Below are 18,591 nucleotides of genomic sequence, written 5' to 3'. Positions count from 1 at the left end.
ACCTTTAGGCTGTTCTGAATGGGCAGCAAAGAGTTGAGTTAACATTACTCTATCTCCATGAGAAAACCCACACAACTCTATCATTTTGTCTTTCTTACTGTCTTAGCTATTCCATTGTTTACAACCTAAGACCTTTTCTGAACTATGAAGGTACAGACAACCAACCAAAGCCAATTTTCTACTGAGTTCTAATTCACATTGTCTTTGAGGCTATCTTGCTGGGTTGTTCTCAACAACCAAGACTACTAAGTATTGTGACAAATTCTGTGAATAAGTGCAAGCAAAACCAATAGCCTTCTTAACAGTTGCTCAAGCCTTCATGTTAATACCAAAGGTAGAACAACTAACTCAAGAGAATAGAAGGTTCTTATTTCCTGTCTTGCTGAAAGTTCAGGTCTTCACATCAACGTTAACCTTCCAAGTACCAGATTCGTCTGGATTCAAAGCCAAGGAGGATGCACCAGAGTTTTTCTCAAACTTATTTGGATGATTTTCAAACCAAGTCACGGAAGGAAACCTTCAACTAGACCTGCCCGCCACAAAGCTTTGGAACAATAGATAAACTTACTTTGTCCTGTCGAGTTTCCGCGGCATAATGATCCATCCTATGTAATTTTCTTCTTCTTTTCTTTGGAGGAGCAACTGGTCTTTCCTGTCTCCTCTTAGGGGTAACCTTCCTCTTAGGTCTCTTAGCCGGAGTAAGAGGTGAGCCATAACTACTCTCCTGTACTGGCGGATAGAGATGTCTGGACTCAGAAGTCGTCTGTCCCTCTGGGTCAAATAATAATGCTCACACTTTGCCATCTGGGGTCAGCAGAGTCTTAGTTAGAAAAACTAAGCCTCCTTAAGTGAGAAAAAATTGGCGTGAGGGATGATTCAGGAAACTCTATAAAGAGAAGTTTCCTAAATCCATCTTGATGTTGCTGTCACACTTCTTCACTGAGAGCAAGTATACAGTTTAAGAGAACCTAGTCGTGTGGGTTTCCTTTGGCTGAGGAGCATACTCCTGGATATGCCTGAAGGTGACATAGAATTCTGCATTCCATAACTCCTGCATTAGGGAGAGACTGGTCTTTGGTTATGAAAAGCTCACCATTTATAATATACCAGCTGGAAACTAAATAGAATACTAGCCACTTGGTTATTTCAGGGGGATACTGGGATTCCTGTAGGTAGTTCCAAGTCAGAATCTGATGGGTGTCTGTTCATACCACCCCACATATCAAAGCAACTGTCACCTTCATTGGCAAGAATCAAGAAAAAAAGATTTTAAAACCAGGGACAGAATGAAATGTAAGTAATAAGCAATCCTCCTTGGTCACAAATGTACTTCCACAACTCAGGACTTTTAGCAGGAGACAGACTTCTCACTGATAATTTAGATTTCCAGTACAGAGGACTCTAAGCCAAGAGATAACCATAAACACGACTGTATAATTAAAACTTCTCTTTTAAAATCAGGTAAAATGTAAAAAGTTATCAAGGACTCTTTCCTGTGGTATACAAATCAAGAAAGAATCTAGTGAAATTCTTTCCATCAGAAACCCCCTTCTGGGGGGAGTAGCAGTACTGTGGATCTTGCATGAAGGTCTAGAGAGCAGTGAAGGCCGACACATCAACTGAGTAAGGAAGATAACCTTTTGAGACTTGAAAAGGCTAGAAAAAACAGGGCCCCTGATTTGCTGATGGTGCAAAGGTGAATTAAAGCAGCAAGCCCTGTCGTCTGCCTAGCTGATTTCTCTCGGTGGGACTGTTCCGAGAGACATTCAAGATGCAGGAAGGGGCAGAAGGAGGAACGATGTTAGTGTATCCAAAAAGGAGGCCATCTGCCATGCGATTTCACTGTTCCAGAGCAAGCGACTGCAAAGGCACTTCCATTTCTCTCATCCTCTCTCTTTCTCGGCAGAGCGATCGAAAGACACAGCCCCACAGATTCTGGCTTTGTTTTTGCTTTTTAAATGCTTCTAGTTTTAGGCAATTCTCCATGAGAAGAGAAGCAAAAGGAAAAAGAGGGTTTCCGATTTCATGGTCATGGAATACATTCTGCTAGCTCTGAAGTCTCCGATCAGACTCTCGGCCACTTGCAAGAGACCTCAACACTGCGAGGACTCCAAAGGCGAGCCCGTCCAACTGCAGCAGGTTAGGGGAGCAGCGGGAGAGACAGGATTTAGTCAAAATGGGTTTTCATCCAATGGATTATATTGCATGTATTTCCTTCTTCGAATGTTAGAGGTAGATGAAAGCTAAGTTTTCACTGACCAGCCATACTTTAGTCTGACTTTAGAAGGTTTAGCCTGGAGTTATTAATAGGATGGGAGGTAGAGGGGCAAATTTTCCTGCTTTTCAGAAGGATACTTTGCCATTTGAAGGTAGTAACTAGCCAGCCAAAGCTCTGCCTCTAGGCCTGGAAGAGCAGCCGAACGAGGAGTCACAGAGAAAGCACAGAAAGTCAAAGAGAGAAAGATTGTGCCAATAATCAAAAGCAAGCATATTTCTGAACATTCACCATTACACTATGAAACCAGGAGCATTATACCATTTCCTGCAGCTAGTAGCCCAGTGTTGGTGATCTCACTTAATAGCTTTTAACAATAGTCCTGGAAAACCATATACTCAAATACTAAGCAAATGAAGTGAAGATTTCAACTGTGTTGTAGCACACATTTTGCCTGATAGAATCATTTCAGTTAAACTTCGAATGCAAAATATTTTCTCTTTAGACATAAAAGATAACATGTTGCTGATTTTTAAAATAATATTTCAACTAGTTTAATATTTACATGCACAATAAATGTATATGATGGATCTATAGGTACACAAACCAATCAGCCTACAACAGAGGAGAGAATGGCTTGCTTTGGTTCTGGTTTTTTTTAAGTGTAAACTGCTTTGTTTTTCTTTCAGTAAAAATAAGATTCCTGGAACCCAATGAGAAATAGCTGAAATCTGAAAATATTTCTTTCCTAACCAAAAGAAAGTGAACAGGTTAGCAAGTTACCATAATTGAAGACACACTCTAAGATAACTAATTAACAATGTTTTACTTCATAGATACATGAGAATACCCCAGTTACAAGAAATAGTAATAAAAAAAAGAACATAGTGTGACTACTTCCAGGTCTTAATTCAAAAACACTACAGGAAAAAAATCTCTGTATATTTATAGGCAACCCTGCACATAGAGCCTTCATTACAGTAGCAAGTTAAAGCCTTCTCTATTATGCTTCCTTTGTTATTGCTTAGTACGTTTAAATAATTCTTTAGTTTATTTCTTAACTAAAATACACACACACACACACTTCCAAGGTGGTCGGTGTAACTGAACTACACGTATCAGAAACCGAGAGGTATTCATGGATAAAGAACGTTCATTGCTGAGAGCAGCCCCAGACCTCTTTAAATATAAGCCTCCTTTTTAAAAGACCTATGGTCTGCCTATGACACAGGGTTGTTTAGGGGATATTATGTCCAAACAAAGTTGAACCTTTAATAGGGCACATGATACTGCTTAGGGCTTTTTAAAACATTTTAATAAAATGTGCTTCCTTTTGTTCATGTTAGACTCATCTCAAAGAAAGTCATTCTAAAGATAAAATAGCCATGCTTGCTCTGACAGGAATAAGGTTTGTGTTTCATGTATGCAAGATGTTCATCTCATTTTATCATTTGGGTTTCCTAATCATGCAACACTGGTTAAACATCAAAGGGTTAGGAAAAAGAGCAACAGACTTGTATGACTTCAGGCAAGTTAAGAATGGTTTGGCATAGCCATTAGTTTTTAGTGCTTAAAAATTCACCCCTGGACTGATGTTGAAGCATCCAGAAATATTTATGGCTTCTTGATTTTTGCTGCTTTTGTTTTGATGTGCTGCATTTTGCTCAAGAACACTGAAATACAGACTTTTCTGTATATTCTACTCATCCTTAAGCTGACAGTGAACTTAATTATCACCAACAGTGTTGACACAGGCTATTAGAGAATGGGAGGCAGTTTCCATTAACAAAAAGTTTTTGAAACAATTTCTCATCCAAAATCAAGTTTTATTATGTTGAGGTAGACCTCACGACCCTTACAAGAAAGAGAAATGGAAAACATTCGAAATACTAGAACATTTAGATTTACAAATGCCATATTTTTAAATGATCTGGGAAGATCCCATTTTAAATGACGCTGGGAAGATTCCCATCTCCAGATGAAAGAGAAACATAATAAAACACAACCATTGCTTTCCCTCCTCCAGAATCTGAAGTTATATACTGGGTACCACTTTACAGATTGCCTTCTGCTAAAATGCCCAAATATTTGATAAACACTGCTCTACTACTCATTCATTCAACAGCGCATTTCTCTCAAATAAGAATCTCACTTTTGGGGGTGACAGATATGTTCATACTCTGGGTTGTGGTGATGGTTTCATAGATATGTATCTATGCCAGAATCTATCACATGAAACAGCATCCAGTGCCGTAACATGTACTTGTTTAATTATACTTGCTAAGAGCTACTTAGCTGACCTACCCTTCTAACTGCCGAATCGTTTTACAGGAGCTGCAATTCAGGTTTCATCTCCCGAGTGCTTTCTAGTCCTGTCCCAGTGACCGGAAATGCCAACCCCCTTGATCCTTCACCTTTGACTGATGCCTGCAGGGCTGGAATATACCCCTCCCATGAATACCAAGTTTAGGATATGTTTGAATATCAAATCAATCTGAAATGAAGTTCCTGTAAGAGAAACAGGTATGTTTAAGGTTTTTAAAAATGTTTTCAGTCTTATAATTTTTTGACAATGTATAAACCTGTGGTATGAACACCCCAAGGGACTGCGTACAAATCCTGAAACAAGGTCAGTAGGTGAGGCAGCCCAGGAACACCGGTACTCCTCAGGCAGATGATCAACTACTAACCTCAGGGCCGAAAGGGCCATATTTGTGTCCAGAGAAATCAGGTTGTTCGGAATAGAAGGCATAGACTGAAGGCCTACGGGAAAATTGGAAGGTTCAGAATCTCCCCAAAACCACACACAACAAAGAATATCCAATATCCCTACACATTTTTTTAAAATGCTCTCAATTCAAGTTAATCTCCCAACCACTGTTACCAATACCATAGAAAACATCTCTTCCTTGTTTTTTTTCTATTGCTCCCACATCCGCTGCCCCCTATACCACCCCCACTGTGAGAACTGCCTGGTACCACCTTCAAGAATCAAAAGTCACAAAGAAAAGTCTGAACACATAGATTTTGAAGATGGCAGAGCCCAGGGATAATTCACATGGGTCATGCAATCCGTAGTCTAAAAGAAGAACTCCATTAAAGTGAAAAGTCAGTTTTAATGCTTCCCTAATCCTTGGGATGATGCTGGTTCATTTATGAAAGCCAGGAACTCCCTCAAACTCTGATGTAGCGGCCAGGACAAATAGCTATAGTAATCCATGTAATTACATGGTCCCCAGTAACCTCCATCCATTGTATCCCTCTTAAGGATGTTATGCTTACAGCTAAAGCCGCAAAAGCTTTTAAAACCAAACCTTGGCTGTGAAATAGAAGCACAGTGCTTCTATTTCACAGTCCATCTAGTTTTTCACCCAATTCTAACCTAAGATGGAAATGTACTGAAGAAAGAAGAGGGTAAGTCAGGGAGACAGAAACAAATACCTCTCGTCGTCTGGCAGGCTGAGCCACTGCAGTATGGTTAATATTCTCCGCTCATGAGGAATGACCCTGTAGGGTAAAAACAAGCAAAGCATGATGATAGGTTGCATTTCGACAAACTCCAGCCTGATGAGTACTTGCTCCTGCACCCAGGCCAAGGGCTCTCTATTTACCACCATCTGTTTTCACTTCGTTGTAGTAAAAGTTCCTCTTTTGAGTTAGTGTTTAAACTACCATTTCCATTTGCAACTTATTACATTGCACAACCTCTGCCACAGAAGAGAAGACTGGAAACTCTGATTCACAGTCAAATGAAGAACCTGCCTTGCTGAACAGAGAGACTCCCTAAGGGCAGAGAGGACCCCATGCTCAGAATCATTGCCCTGTGGTAGGTAAAACCATTCACTGAGGCCACAAAAGGACTAGAATTTGTATCTCCAATCTGCCTCTAGCTGGTGGTATGACCTCTCTTGACCTCTAGGCCTGTTTGATCTCTCTGGGCCTCAGTTTACTCATCAGTAAAATAAAATAATAGCAAAGCACACAGAACAGCTTGGTTGTACAGATGCAATGAGACAAGACAGGAATGGGCATGTACAGTGCCTGGCACATAGTAGGTGCCAAAAAATTTATTTTTATTAATGATCACAATTAGCTATTATTCTACCTCCAAACAGTATTTAATCTGACACTTGAAGTCCTTTCTCCATAAAATAAGGGGTTAGGGGAGGTAATCTGGAAATTCTCTTCTAGCTCTATAAAAATCTATCAAGAATAGGCACACATAATTATGAGACTGAAAAAAGGGTATGATCTTCATCCACAATGACTTTTGTGTTTAAGTCTCATTCCTCTGTTGAAATATAATTACCCAAAATCTGGCACTCGCTCTGAGAGCTCTCAGCTGCCTGATAGCACTGTACTCTGGGCTGAGTTACACGAAGAGGCTCATAAGCTGAGTGATGTCTTTATGAAGAAATTTGCTTATTCTTTCCCAACGAGGAGCACAACATGCTTTTCTCCTCCCCCATCAAAGATCAGACATTAGAGTATGTTCATGATAAAGTCAAACAAAAGCCCAAGTTTAATTGTGGTTAGTAAAAATCACTGTGACCAAAAATAAACCTTAACATAAACTATGATCTCTGGGTGATGATGCTGTGTCAATGTAGGTTCATCACTTATAACACATGCACCATTCTGGTGCAGGATATTGATTATGGGGGAGGCTACACATGTATGGAGGCAGGGGCATATGGGAAATCTGTACTTCCTGCTCAATTTTGCTGTGAGCCTAAAACTGCTCTAAAATACAAACTTAATGAAAAATTTATCATAGGATGTTGGGTGGGCCACTTAAACTTTCACTCTTGGTGGATGTGAGGAAGAGAAAGCTAGGAGAAAAACCTTCAGAGCCACGAGGGAAAGCTACAGTTGGCAGGAGCTCTAATCAATCAGTCTCACCCATCCCCATCCCACCCCCACCAACTTCCAGCCTTCTCTGAAGGTTGGCGAGTTGTCATTCCTCTGACTCCCTCTGTCTGGAACTATCCTACCAGCCCAGCAAATCGTGTTAACCATAAAATGAGTCCTAATTTAAACAAATTCCAATGCTACTGAATAAATGTGACCCTGTTTATTGTATCCTATAATTGAGTTAGAAATAGGCATAGCAACACCCAGCTAATCGCTTAAGGTATTTAATTCTTCGGCCTTAGACTCCCCTGTATCTGAACAAAATAATTACATATTTTGAATTCTTTCCTAACTTAAAAGAAAAAAAAAGCAAATGCCATAGCCTTTTCATTTTACCTTACTTCACTATCTACCTACAAGCTGCTTTATTTTATGTACCTGGTTTTAAGTCAAAGTGGACTCTGAAGGCCTAACATGATGCTAATCGAAAACTACAGGCTAATAGAATTTGTATCAAGCTCCGAATGAACACCCTTTAACACCTTCATTACATGGGGTGCTTGACCATTAAGGTGCAGGAAATAAAAGATGATCTCTGAGGGAGGAATGTCTGGGTTTGTATCCTCACTCCAGCATATATTGGTGATGAGACTTTTGAAAGTTTCTTAACCCTTTCATGTCTCTCTAAAATGAAGATAATAATGGTATCTATCTCATCACAAGGTTGTTGTAAGGAGTACAGGAAATAATATACATAAAGCACTCAGAAGAGAGCCTGCCCAAGAGTTTAGAAAAATGTTAGCTTTTATCATTATGTACCCAAATCACAGGCCTACAGAGATGACACACTCATTCATGAAATTTTTCTTAAAAGCATGCATCGTGCAGATATCAATAAAGATATAAGATACTCCTACTAAAAAAACCATTACAGGGAAGTCACCATTCTCTTCTTAGGAAGATATGCAGGTGATTATCATTTTCTGGGCAGGGTTCAGTGTGAGCAGGACAGGGGGCACGTGTGTGTGTGTGGTAAGAGCGTAAGATGAGAACTTCGGAGGAGGTCTGAGTATCCATCCTAAGTGTGGCCTTGGGAAAAACCTTTTACCTCTCTAAGCCTGTGTTCTGACCTTGAAAATGAGGAGGTAGACAAAGTGATCTCTAAATTTCCTAGAAGTTCTACATTATCTTTTTGAAAAAATCTCAGTGACCAAAAAAATAAATGGCCCTTAGCCATCAGTGTTTAAAATACAATGCAGAGACAGTACAAAGGGAGTATGTCTAACTGGAGGGGAAATGGGGTTCAGGCAGCTGTCTTCACCATCACTGACTGACATAGAACTTGTCATGAACCACGTACATTAGACATGGTCAGAAGGAAAAAGAAACAAAGACGAATGGAAAATAAAAGACTAGATGAGGCATTTAGTGTTAAAGGGGAGCAGATTACCTTAGGAAATATATAGCTATTATATGGTCAAGGTTGAAAGAGATAACATGATTAAGAAAACAAATATCATTTATTGGTTATTTTCTATGCACTAAGTATCCTACTAGGCACTGTAAAGTTAATTCATTCTATTTTCACAACACCCTATGATGGAGATACTACCACTCCCATTTAAAGATGAGCACATTGATTTACCGAGAGATGACATCACTTGTCCAAGGTCAGGATCCTATTAAGCAGCAGAGCTGGGATTAGAATCAATCCAGACACTCATACATAAAGGGAATTACTGCCTTTGATCATGAATTGACATAAAAGAATGTAATGGAGCGTCTGCTGAGGCTGATTTTGGATCAAAATACTATCATCTAAAAACGCAAGAATAATTTTAGGTTGCAATATAGAACCATGTTTAAAAGATGACCTTCAGAGTCTATGATTTAAGTTTGGTTTTAAATGTTCAATTTTTCAGAATGTACTATGTGTTGATGTCCTTGACATATATTCTGTTAAATAACCAGAAGTATGACCATGGGTTTTGTTTTTTTTTAAGTTCAAGAAAGACTTTTTAAAAGAAAGATAAATAATGAACCCAAGTCATTTCCAGGATACAGAGATAAAAGAAGAATCGTCTGAGAAGCAAGGCAAAACTACAGACATCTTTGGAGCACACAAAAGCCACCTTCTTATAAGTGGTTTGAAATGGGTGGAGAAAATTGCCATTCAAAATCAGAACACTGGGCCTTTTCAATGAAGCTCTGCAGCAGTTTTGGCGGGTAAGGCTGGGACTAAGTATTAATTATGTTGTTGACTCCTTTGCATTCTGCTGGGCAAATATAGAGAACAAATCATTTCTATAAGCATCTATGACAGTCAAGGGTTAAAAAAATGTAATATGTAAGATTAGATGGGTAAATCAACATGCCATTTACACATCATTTCTAACATACCCATACCTATTTCTCAACTCAGAAAACCTCTTTTAAAAAAAAAGGGAGACTTGGTGAAGAGGGGAGCCTAGTAAACATAATGTTCTGCATGTAACTGTAGATTAATGATAACAAAATAAAAAAAAATAAAGGGAAAAAGACTTTTAGGGGCCACTCTGTCTTAGCTTCAAATCACAAAGCCAAATTTCAACTTAGTCCTCCAAATCTGAAAAGGCTACTTTTATTCCTGAATTTGGAGAATATAGATGGTACCATTCTGAATTAATTTGAACCTCTGATTGCTCTCAGCACACTACTATTACAGAATAGTCAGATTTTTGTTAAGTCATAAGAAGCAAATATGGAAACAGCTTTAGGTGGTTAAAAAAAAAAAAATGATGGAAAGAACATCTCAGTGGGAACAAAATCCCCATGAAAGTTGAAACAGATTCCTTTTCTTACTAAGGCGCCTTCAAAATAATCAACATGTTGACACTTTTATTAGGTAAGTTTCATCTTAAGATTATTTTATGAACATTAACTACTAACCTCCCCACCCCACCCCCACCCCCGTCACCTCTGTGGGGAAGAGAAGTAGTTCCATTTTTCTTATTAGGGAAATCCTGGAGTTCAGTGGGAAAATGGGATGGAAACAGAGGCTTCCCCTTGTCTCCTGTCTGGAATTTCCAATCTCTAGCCCACATCAGCAGTCTGAGAGCACACCAGATTTTTAAAGTTGTGAACCAAAATAAACAGTGCATGTTATAATATATTTATAGAAAATGACAATGAAACTACAGCAATAAATAGTCTAAGAGAAATATACATTCCAATGTGGTAAGTTACCAAAAACCTGTAAGCGGGGCTAAGAAAATCTAAAGGATGATTAGAAGAAGAGAAAATCTTCCTTATAGTCTCTTAAGAAAAGATGGGAGAAAAGAGAGATGAAAGAAGAAGGGTGAAAGGAGGCAGTGGGAAGAAGGAAGGAGATCAAACCTCTAAGAAATGCCTAGAACATTATTTTGAACCAGAGAATATTTAAAAGTTGGAGTACTTTTACATTTAACTCAAATGAAATCAAACTGAATTAATATTTTCAGTTATTATATATATAATTTATTTTTATATATATATATAAATATATATATATATATAAATTATATATATAATTTATAAATATAATTTCAGAATTAATAAAAATTGAATCATAACTCTAATTTTACAAACACTGATAAAGGTAACTTACACAGACCAGAAGAATGTCCCGGCTTTCACCCCTTGCTTGGTGGCCGTAATCCATAGCTAACAGAGAAAATAGAAGAGGCTTATAACATTTTCTCAGTTTTGGTCAAAGAAAAAGCTTTAAAAATAAATTAGATCAGCTATCTTATACTTTACCCACACCCCACCATAAATTTCACATTATTTGCAGCAGCTTTTTTACATCTGGAAGTCAGAATCATTATTTCCATAAATGTCATTCGATATGTTGCCTGCACAAGCTTTCAAAAGCTCTGCTGATTCTAGTGGCATTAAAAAAAAAAAAAAAACAAAACTCTTATTTCATCTCAAAAGTCTCTTCTGTACCTGTCTTCTGATCATCGTTTTGAATATTTCACTTACACAGCAGAATTCTGCTCATCAAAGGACCCAGGAGTGGACCATATGTTGCCTTTACTATTGAAAGCCAACAGAGGAGAACCCCAGTTTGGCACACAGATGCCAGGATCTTGCAACCTAGCTTTGACCTGTTTTGTTTTAAACTAGGGAGTGAAAAGGAAAAAAAATTATTTCTTATTCTGGGTTTTTCCCTTGTATCTTTTACTTAGCCTTTTACTAAATGGAATTTTAGGAATAAGTTCCTGGGATAAGTTAGGTGAACCAAGCATTTCACTAAGGCATTTTGAATATCATTTCACAAATAAAAGTTACTACATGAGACAATCCCACCAATGGAGTAAAGATAGCATTGTTATTACTGTAATACTTTTGTATTGTTTTATATTAATCCTTTTTCCATAATGTTAGCTATTGATGCCCCTATCAACTTAATAAAATATTTAGGAATACTTTGCTCTACCTGAGCACACTGTCAAAGAGCTTTAATTTGAAAAATGAGAGCCGTAACTGAGGAATATTTAAATGCACATGGACAAAGTAGGCAACATGTTGAATTTTACAAATAAAGTCATGTAGTTTGTGGGGGGGTGGGGGGGAACCTCTGAACCCTCTGTTCAGAGGCAGAAGATATAGCAGTTAAGAACTGGAGCTCTGCACCCGGAAAGCTGGATTTTAGGCCTTGTCTCTGTCACCAGCCATGGGGTCCTCTAGCAAGTTACTTAAGCTCTCTGTATTTGAGTTTCTTTCAAAATGTAGATAATAGTACTTAGCATATAGGATTATTCTAAGCTTTAATGAGTTGCTATATTCTTATAATAGTGGTTTAGCATTTGGTAAACACTTGATTTTAATCTTAATTATTATGCAATAATGGAAATAAGTATAATCCAGTTATTCTAGGAACATTAAAAACAGCTTAGGATGGCCAGCGTCCCATTGAACAGAAGAAGAAATCTACTTTAGGAGGCAAGCAAGGAGTGTGGCTTGTTTGTCATAACAACAAAGCAAAAATGGTCTAGGAATTGCAGCCAGCCCCTTTTCTGGTTTTATTGTATCCAGATTTCGAGAGTGTCTTACTACTCTAGTGAAAAACGCTGTTTTTTGAGGACAGGGATAATTTGGAGGTGTGGGACCTACAGGAACTTGACCATGATTTCAGAAGGGTCTGGGACAGCTTTCCTGGGAGAATTCTGCGAGCATTCCAAGGCTCTTCAAATTTCCATCCCCTAAAATCACAGCTGCCACAGCTGGCAAGTGAGGACTGGGGCAGGAGAGCATTCAGCTACATGGAGGTCTGAGTAGCTAGCGGATGTCGTCAACATGGGACATGCGGGGTCCTCATTCCACTAGGATGGATCTGGATCCTTAAGGATCTCAGATTGCTCTGAGCACCCTTCTGGCACTTGCTCCAGAGTGTCCTTCCAGTTTACCAACAACCTCTGGCATGCCCAGGTGTCCCCAGGCCAACCAGGATTCAAAATGTGCCCTGGAGTTTCACTCATTCTTGTTCCAACGCCACTACTAGCAAGAATATGCACTCAAACTAAGTGCTGGACATCCCACAGGTGCCTCAAAACCACACTAGATCCCCAAGAGACCAGTTTCTCATATTAAGTGATCTATTTTCATATTTATTTTCATTTCAGAGACACAAGCTTAGTGTATTCACATTCAAAAAACTTCCTAGAAAATCCAGTGCCTTGATATTTCCAAGGAAGTTGTACAGGGCAATATTTGGCAGATATAAAATGAAAGATCCATCTGCAGTTTTCTAATGGAATTTTTTAGCGCAATTTGGTCAAATGAAGACCCTGCACTTTCAAAAGTTATACTGTGGAATACATGCTGATGTTGGCATGATCTGGGCAACAGAAAACCCTATGAGTAACTTCTAGCTCAGTAACACTCACAGGAAAAGATCACCAGAAGGGGTCTTTGTGGTGGGATAAGGAAAGAGCTCTGGGAGACAGATGACAGAAGTGAGCATGCTAAAATGATCTCAATGGCAAAATCAGGATCATTTGTTCTCTACTTTCTGTACTTACCCAAATTTTTATAGTGACAATTAATCTTTTTATATTCAGAAAAAAAATTTAAACAGTTGTAAAAAGCAATGCGAACTATGAAGACAATTTAAAGATAAATAGTTTTATTTCTTCTCAAGAAAAGAAACAAAACATTCCTCCCTGCTTCTTGGTAAAAGTCACATTGACCATACTTTCTAAAAGAAAATCGAGAACATGATCAGAACAGTGCTAAAAGTGAACAAATAAAAGAATATTTGAGATGAAAAACGTATTTAAAAGTCTTAAACAGAAGAATCCTAGCACTAACAAAGCTGATCTGTCAAGATTTAGCAAATGGTATAAGACTGAAGCATAAAGTTTTTAAGTTAAATTAGATCATAAGCAGCTATAAAAGTTCCTTTGCAGGTCCTATGTATTTATTTCAGAACATGGATGTTAAATCTCATCATTACAGAGGGAAAAAAAGGCACTAAAATGTGGTCTAAAAGAAGAAAAGTGAAAAGAAGCCTCTGGGGCTATAAAAAGAAAGAGAGAGAGAGAGACACCAGTTCCTACTTTCTTGTTAATTCAGAGAAATGTGGATTATTTCGCTAAATTTAAATGTAATAAAAATTTCTTCAGAGACTGGTAAAACAAACTAAAAATAAAAAAAAATAAGTTGCGAAGACATCAGGTTTGGCCTTCTTGCCTTTAATCTCAATATTTCTTCCATCACTATGCTTTATCTAGAGACGGTTTTCAATATTTGTGTCCTAGAGGCTACATTTTGAAAAGGGGACAGAATAATATTGTGCCTTCTAGATATGTTATCAGAAATTTTTTTTTTAATTTTTTAAAAAGCTTTTCCACTGGAATCAGGAGGATTTCAATGTGAAATTCAGTACTTTCTCAAATTAGGTAAAGTATGCAGCTGTGGGAGGAGGGGAGAAGTTTTGAAAAAGAAAATAAGCAAAAAAGATCTTTCAAAATCATGAACTATTATTGTAGTTTTTCTACCAGTTCTCTGCAGGAAAATTACTCCTTTGAATTCAAAATTTGAGCACACAGCTAGGACAAATAGAATTCTGGGAGACCAGAGGGCTGGGTGGGGCTCTAACCTCAGCAGGAGTAAGTCAGTCACTGAGATTCAATAGTCAGAACAAATTTAGGATGTGAGCGTTGGAAGTGCAGTGAAGGTTGTGGACCAGTGTGGCTCTTCCCAGGCAGTCAGGCCAGGAGAAGGTGAGTGATGAAGTACAGGCAAACAGGCCTCAGTTGGGGATGCAGAGCAGTTTAATCCAAAACACAGCAGTGGGACACCAAAATGTATTCAGGCTCTGGGTTAGGGCCTGAGAATAAAGAGATTAAATTAACTGAAGTCCCTACCCGCATGGAGCCAACAGTCTAAGCAAACATGAATAATTTCAAAAGAAATTTCTATCAGAATTTCAAACTTATGATAGAAACCACCCAAAAACCTGGCAGAGAGTCCCTGAGCTTAGCCAGGTCTGGGGGAATTTAGTGAAGGTCACGTGGGAACAGATGCTTTAACTGAAACTTGAAAGATAAATAACAGTCTGAAGGGGCTAAATAATAGCAGTGAAGGGGCCATGTGAGCAGAGCCCACCCTAAGTATATTAAGATACAGGAAAAACAGGAAAAAATACAGATTTACAGCAGTATATAGAAAGGAAACAAGAGAATAAGGAAAAGCTAAATTTTTCCCAAAAAGAAAGCAAAGTTTCTCGCTAGCAAAAAGAGAGGTAAGCAATAGCTTGCACTTCCCATTAATCTGTTCCTCTGGCCTGGAAGCTCATTCCTAAATTAATGTCATCCTTCTCTTCACTGTCTCTACCTTGAACAATTTGAAAGCAACAATAATCAAAAAGGAATCTCATGAAAAAAGTATGAGAAATGTAGGGTTGTACAGTGGATGACAATTTTAACAGTGCTTTCTGAAGATGAACAAATTAAAAGCAGGCTCTTGTGCCTCATATCGAAATTACCGAGTATCATAATTCTTCCAAGTGGTAAAGATACCTCAAGACAAATGCAAGGCATAAATCTGCAAAGAAGTAAAAAGCTAACCTTTTCAAACAATATTGCTTCTCTCTCACTTACCAACTTTACATTTCCCTGTATGGCCCCGGAAGATGGCTGGTTAGCCAGAGACGGGTAAGATTCCCCAAGGGAGGAACAACCTAAGACAGGCACAGTCGCAGGGGGGCCATCAGGTGAGAAATTGGGGATCAACAGAGGGGAGGCTTAGAACCTCACCCCCTGTTTTGAGAGAAATCTTCTGCATCCGTGGATGTTTTGTTGCCCTTGTCTAGCTTGGATTAATACTTAGTCTATAGGCACACACCTGATCATCTACATTTGCCCTCTTACAGCACTAAATTATGGTTTCTACCTTTATCTTGCATCTACCTACCACTTCAGCATTTCATTAAAAAAATAAATAAATAAAAAATAAGGGAGAAATGTGGGATTCACATTTAAATCAAGTATAAAAATCAAACGAATAATCATATTTGACCTGATTGTTTACAGTTCATGATGCGTGATCAGAACCAAAAGTTTCTGTGATATGACTGCCCTTGCACTGTTCACCATGTAAGAACTTATTCACTATATAAGAACTTGTTCACCATGTAAGAACTTGTTCGTTATGCTTCAGAAGACTGGAGACTGTTGAGAATTAGGCTTGGGTTGATTAATGATTGTGCATTGAGTCCCTTATACAGAATTTTATTGTTGTTAACAACCATTTGATCAATAAATATGAGAGATGCCCTCTCAAAAAAAAAAAAAAAAAAAAGCAGGCTCAACTTTGCTAAGTGGCTGTCTCAGAGCTTTTTTAAAAGCCTAATGGTGAGATTCAAATTTTCAGAGGGACATTGTACAATTGCCTCATCACATCTCTTAGACTTTGAACTAATATGAGTGGTTCTTATTCATCATTTAATCTTATCCCGATATTATTTAGTGAAATGTCTTCTGTGGTTTAATCACTCAGTAAAAGTAAGTTGAGTTTAATTTAATTACCTAAGACTTTTATAAATATATTCTCCTTCTAATTATATTTCACTGATGATCTTGTGAAATGTACAAGCCACTGAAAGCATGGTATAAATGCTTGAGGAATACTTATTAAAGCTCATTATTTCTTACAGTGTTTATAATTTCTGAAATTTATACTTATAGTACTCTTGTACTATAGTTTCTTACAGTTTCTGTCCACATGCTCTTCCTAGATACCAACTTTCAATAAAATATGTTTTTAAATTATAGCTACTAGGCTCCTTGGAACTGTTATGGTGACCTCTTGCTCAAGAAAATAGAAACACAAATCAGTTTTACTGCAAACCTTGGTCAGCATAGGAAAGGACTAAAGTTGGTCAGATGTGTCAGCTTTGAGAATTAGTGAGGAAACAGGCAAACAGTTGAAACAGAGACTTCATTTCATTGGGCAAGTTAACAGCATTCCCTCTGCCTCATTTCTGCAGAAGTTAATGAATATGCAGACTCATCTTCTGAGTCATGCCAACCCAGAGGAAACCTAATGTCAACACTTGGCTTAAGGTGATCCAATTTGATAAAATTACTATTTATCCCTATATCCTTTGTGGTTCTTCAGGCAAGTTTGCTTCCATGACAAAATTAATATAAAAGCCCAACTAGTAACAATTTAACAGAGCTCTAATTTCAATCCTTTTATTCACACAGAAAATGTTCCTCTATCATAAACATTATTTGTGAAATCCACCCTGTAAACAAATTTCACTGTGCTCATAACTGAGGTCATGAAAGACTTCTGGGAGTCCAACCTGAATAAAGACAGCAGAATCAGAACGTCCACTATGAAGAAATGCTTCTGCAGACATTCAAGAAGTCTTCCAATTTTTTTTTGATGAAAAGCCCATATTTAACCTTGATACTGATTGTGCAATATGAAAATTTTTATTACAAATGACCTTTTCTCAAAGAGCACTACCATTTTTTTCTTAAATTCTTTATTTTGCCCATAGAGTACAGTAAACATGTCCAGGTATGAGATCATTTAGGGATGGTAGACACATGGATGTGTATGGACACTGCCCACACCTCCTGCCTTGGTAGACTGCATGAAGGTGTCAGCCTTCCTCCCTAACCAGTGCTCCAGGGAGCCACGGCCCCCAGTCAGAGTTGACATGAGATGGAGACATCTGCTGTCCATCTCCTATGTGTCTCAAAGTGACTGTGTGCACTAGGATTATGTTCCTATAGGGATTCTGCTCCTTCTCCCCAGGGTCATGTGCACTTAGCTCAGTGGTGCACACCCAGCAACCATGGCTTTGGGGTGCTGCTTTGCTCAAGTACTTAACCACACACACAGTCACAGGAGAAATGATGCATAGAAGGCCACCTTCATGCCCTTTCACTTTCGGCCCAACTACTTGATCTGAAGTAAACAGAATTTCTTTCAAAGTATTAATTTACTGGTCCAGAATTAAGGTAGGATTCCACTTATCACATGTAACTTACAAATTTTTTTTAATGGATTCAACAAAAGAATTCATGAATTTACTGTGGGTTTCACTGAGCTCCTTTTTTTCAGCAGATTTCCCTGGTTTTGTTCATAGGGCACTTGGGCCAAAATTTTGGTGTAGTTAAAATCATTCACTTCTCTTTGTCACTGTACCTCAAATCTAGTAAGTCAATTAGATCTGGCTATTTCATATTTAAAATGTTTCTGAAGTTCGTACCATGTCACCATTCTCACCACTATCATCCTAATGAAGACACATCATCTCATACTTTTATAATTAGGAACTCACATAAACACACACATGAACATGTATATATATGCACATTATATATCTTGTGCATATACATACATGCACGTTATATACATGCACATGTATATATATATACACATACATATATGTTACATACCCATATATACAGATACACCTGCATATCATATTCACACATGAACACATGTAAATTATACACACACATATGTATGTACAATATCAAAAGACAGAAACATTGCCAAGCATGAGGAAACTGTATGTATATTTTTCACAGGTAACACATTTTGGGATGAAATATTTGAATCCACAGACAAAAAAAAATGCAAAACTTACCGGTTGACCTCCCCACCATCTGTGATTAAATTTCTCTCGCCCTCGAAGATGGAAAGTGGCATCAAACACAGGATCATACATTGAATTGCCAACAATTCCATGTGATTCTGGATACAGCCCCTTTGTGTAAAAGAATACTTATCGTTAAAATGACATATAATCCAGATACTAATTCTATCACAAATTTTCTTATCATGGAGGGTTTAAAAGCAGTATTTGATTTTTAAATTTATATAAGATACATTTAACCTTTATATATGAGTAAACACTAATTATAAGCCATCTGGGAAACTTACCATGATTATAAGAAATTTAATGTTTGTTTTTTAACTGTTGCAATTTAATAAGGTGACAATAATTTTTCTAGGATAAATGAGTCTATAAG

At 37.8% G+C, this 18,591-nt stretch overlaps 1 protein-coding gene across 9 annotated transcripts in view; it reads right to left on the bottom strand.

Moving 5' to 3' along the window:
* Nucleotides 1-18,591, bottom strand: part of ENPP2 (ectonucleotide pyrophosphatase/phosphodiesterase 2) — a 98,266-nt gene that overhangs the window by 34,493 nt on the left and 45,182 nt on the right. For 5 of the 9 annotated variants that reach the window (XM_036876307.2, XM_036876306.2, XM_036876310.2 and 2 more), the window contains exons 8-12: nt 18,207-18,326; nt 10,695-10,750; nt 5,657-5,722; nt 4,906-4,978; nt 569-724 (exon numbers count right to left, since the gene is read on the bottom strand). In XM_036876307.2, coding sequence (XP_036732202.2) covers nt 569-724; nt 4,906-4,978; nt 5,657-5,722; nt 10,695-10,750; nt 18,207-18,326 — 471 coding nt within the window. The remainder of the gene's footprint in view (nt 1-568; nt 725-4,905; nt 4,979-5,656; nt 5,723-10,694; nt 10,751-18,206; nt 18,327-18,591) is intronic. The other 4 variants (XM_057497803.1, XM_036876311.2, XM_057497804.1 and 1 more) reach the window with 1 other exon arrangement.

This window comes from Manis pentadactyla, chromosome 3 (assembly GCF_030020395.1).
Source record: "Manis pentadactyla isolate mManPen7 chromosome 3, mManPen7.hap1, whole genome shotgun sequence".
NCBI classification, from domain to species: Eukaryota; Metazoa; Chordata; class Mammalia; order Pholidota; family Manidae; genus Manis; species Manis pentadactyla.
The sequence above is the reverse complement of the archived record's forward strand: the minus strand, read 5'-3'. Positions and strand labels throughout refer to the sequence as shown.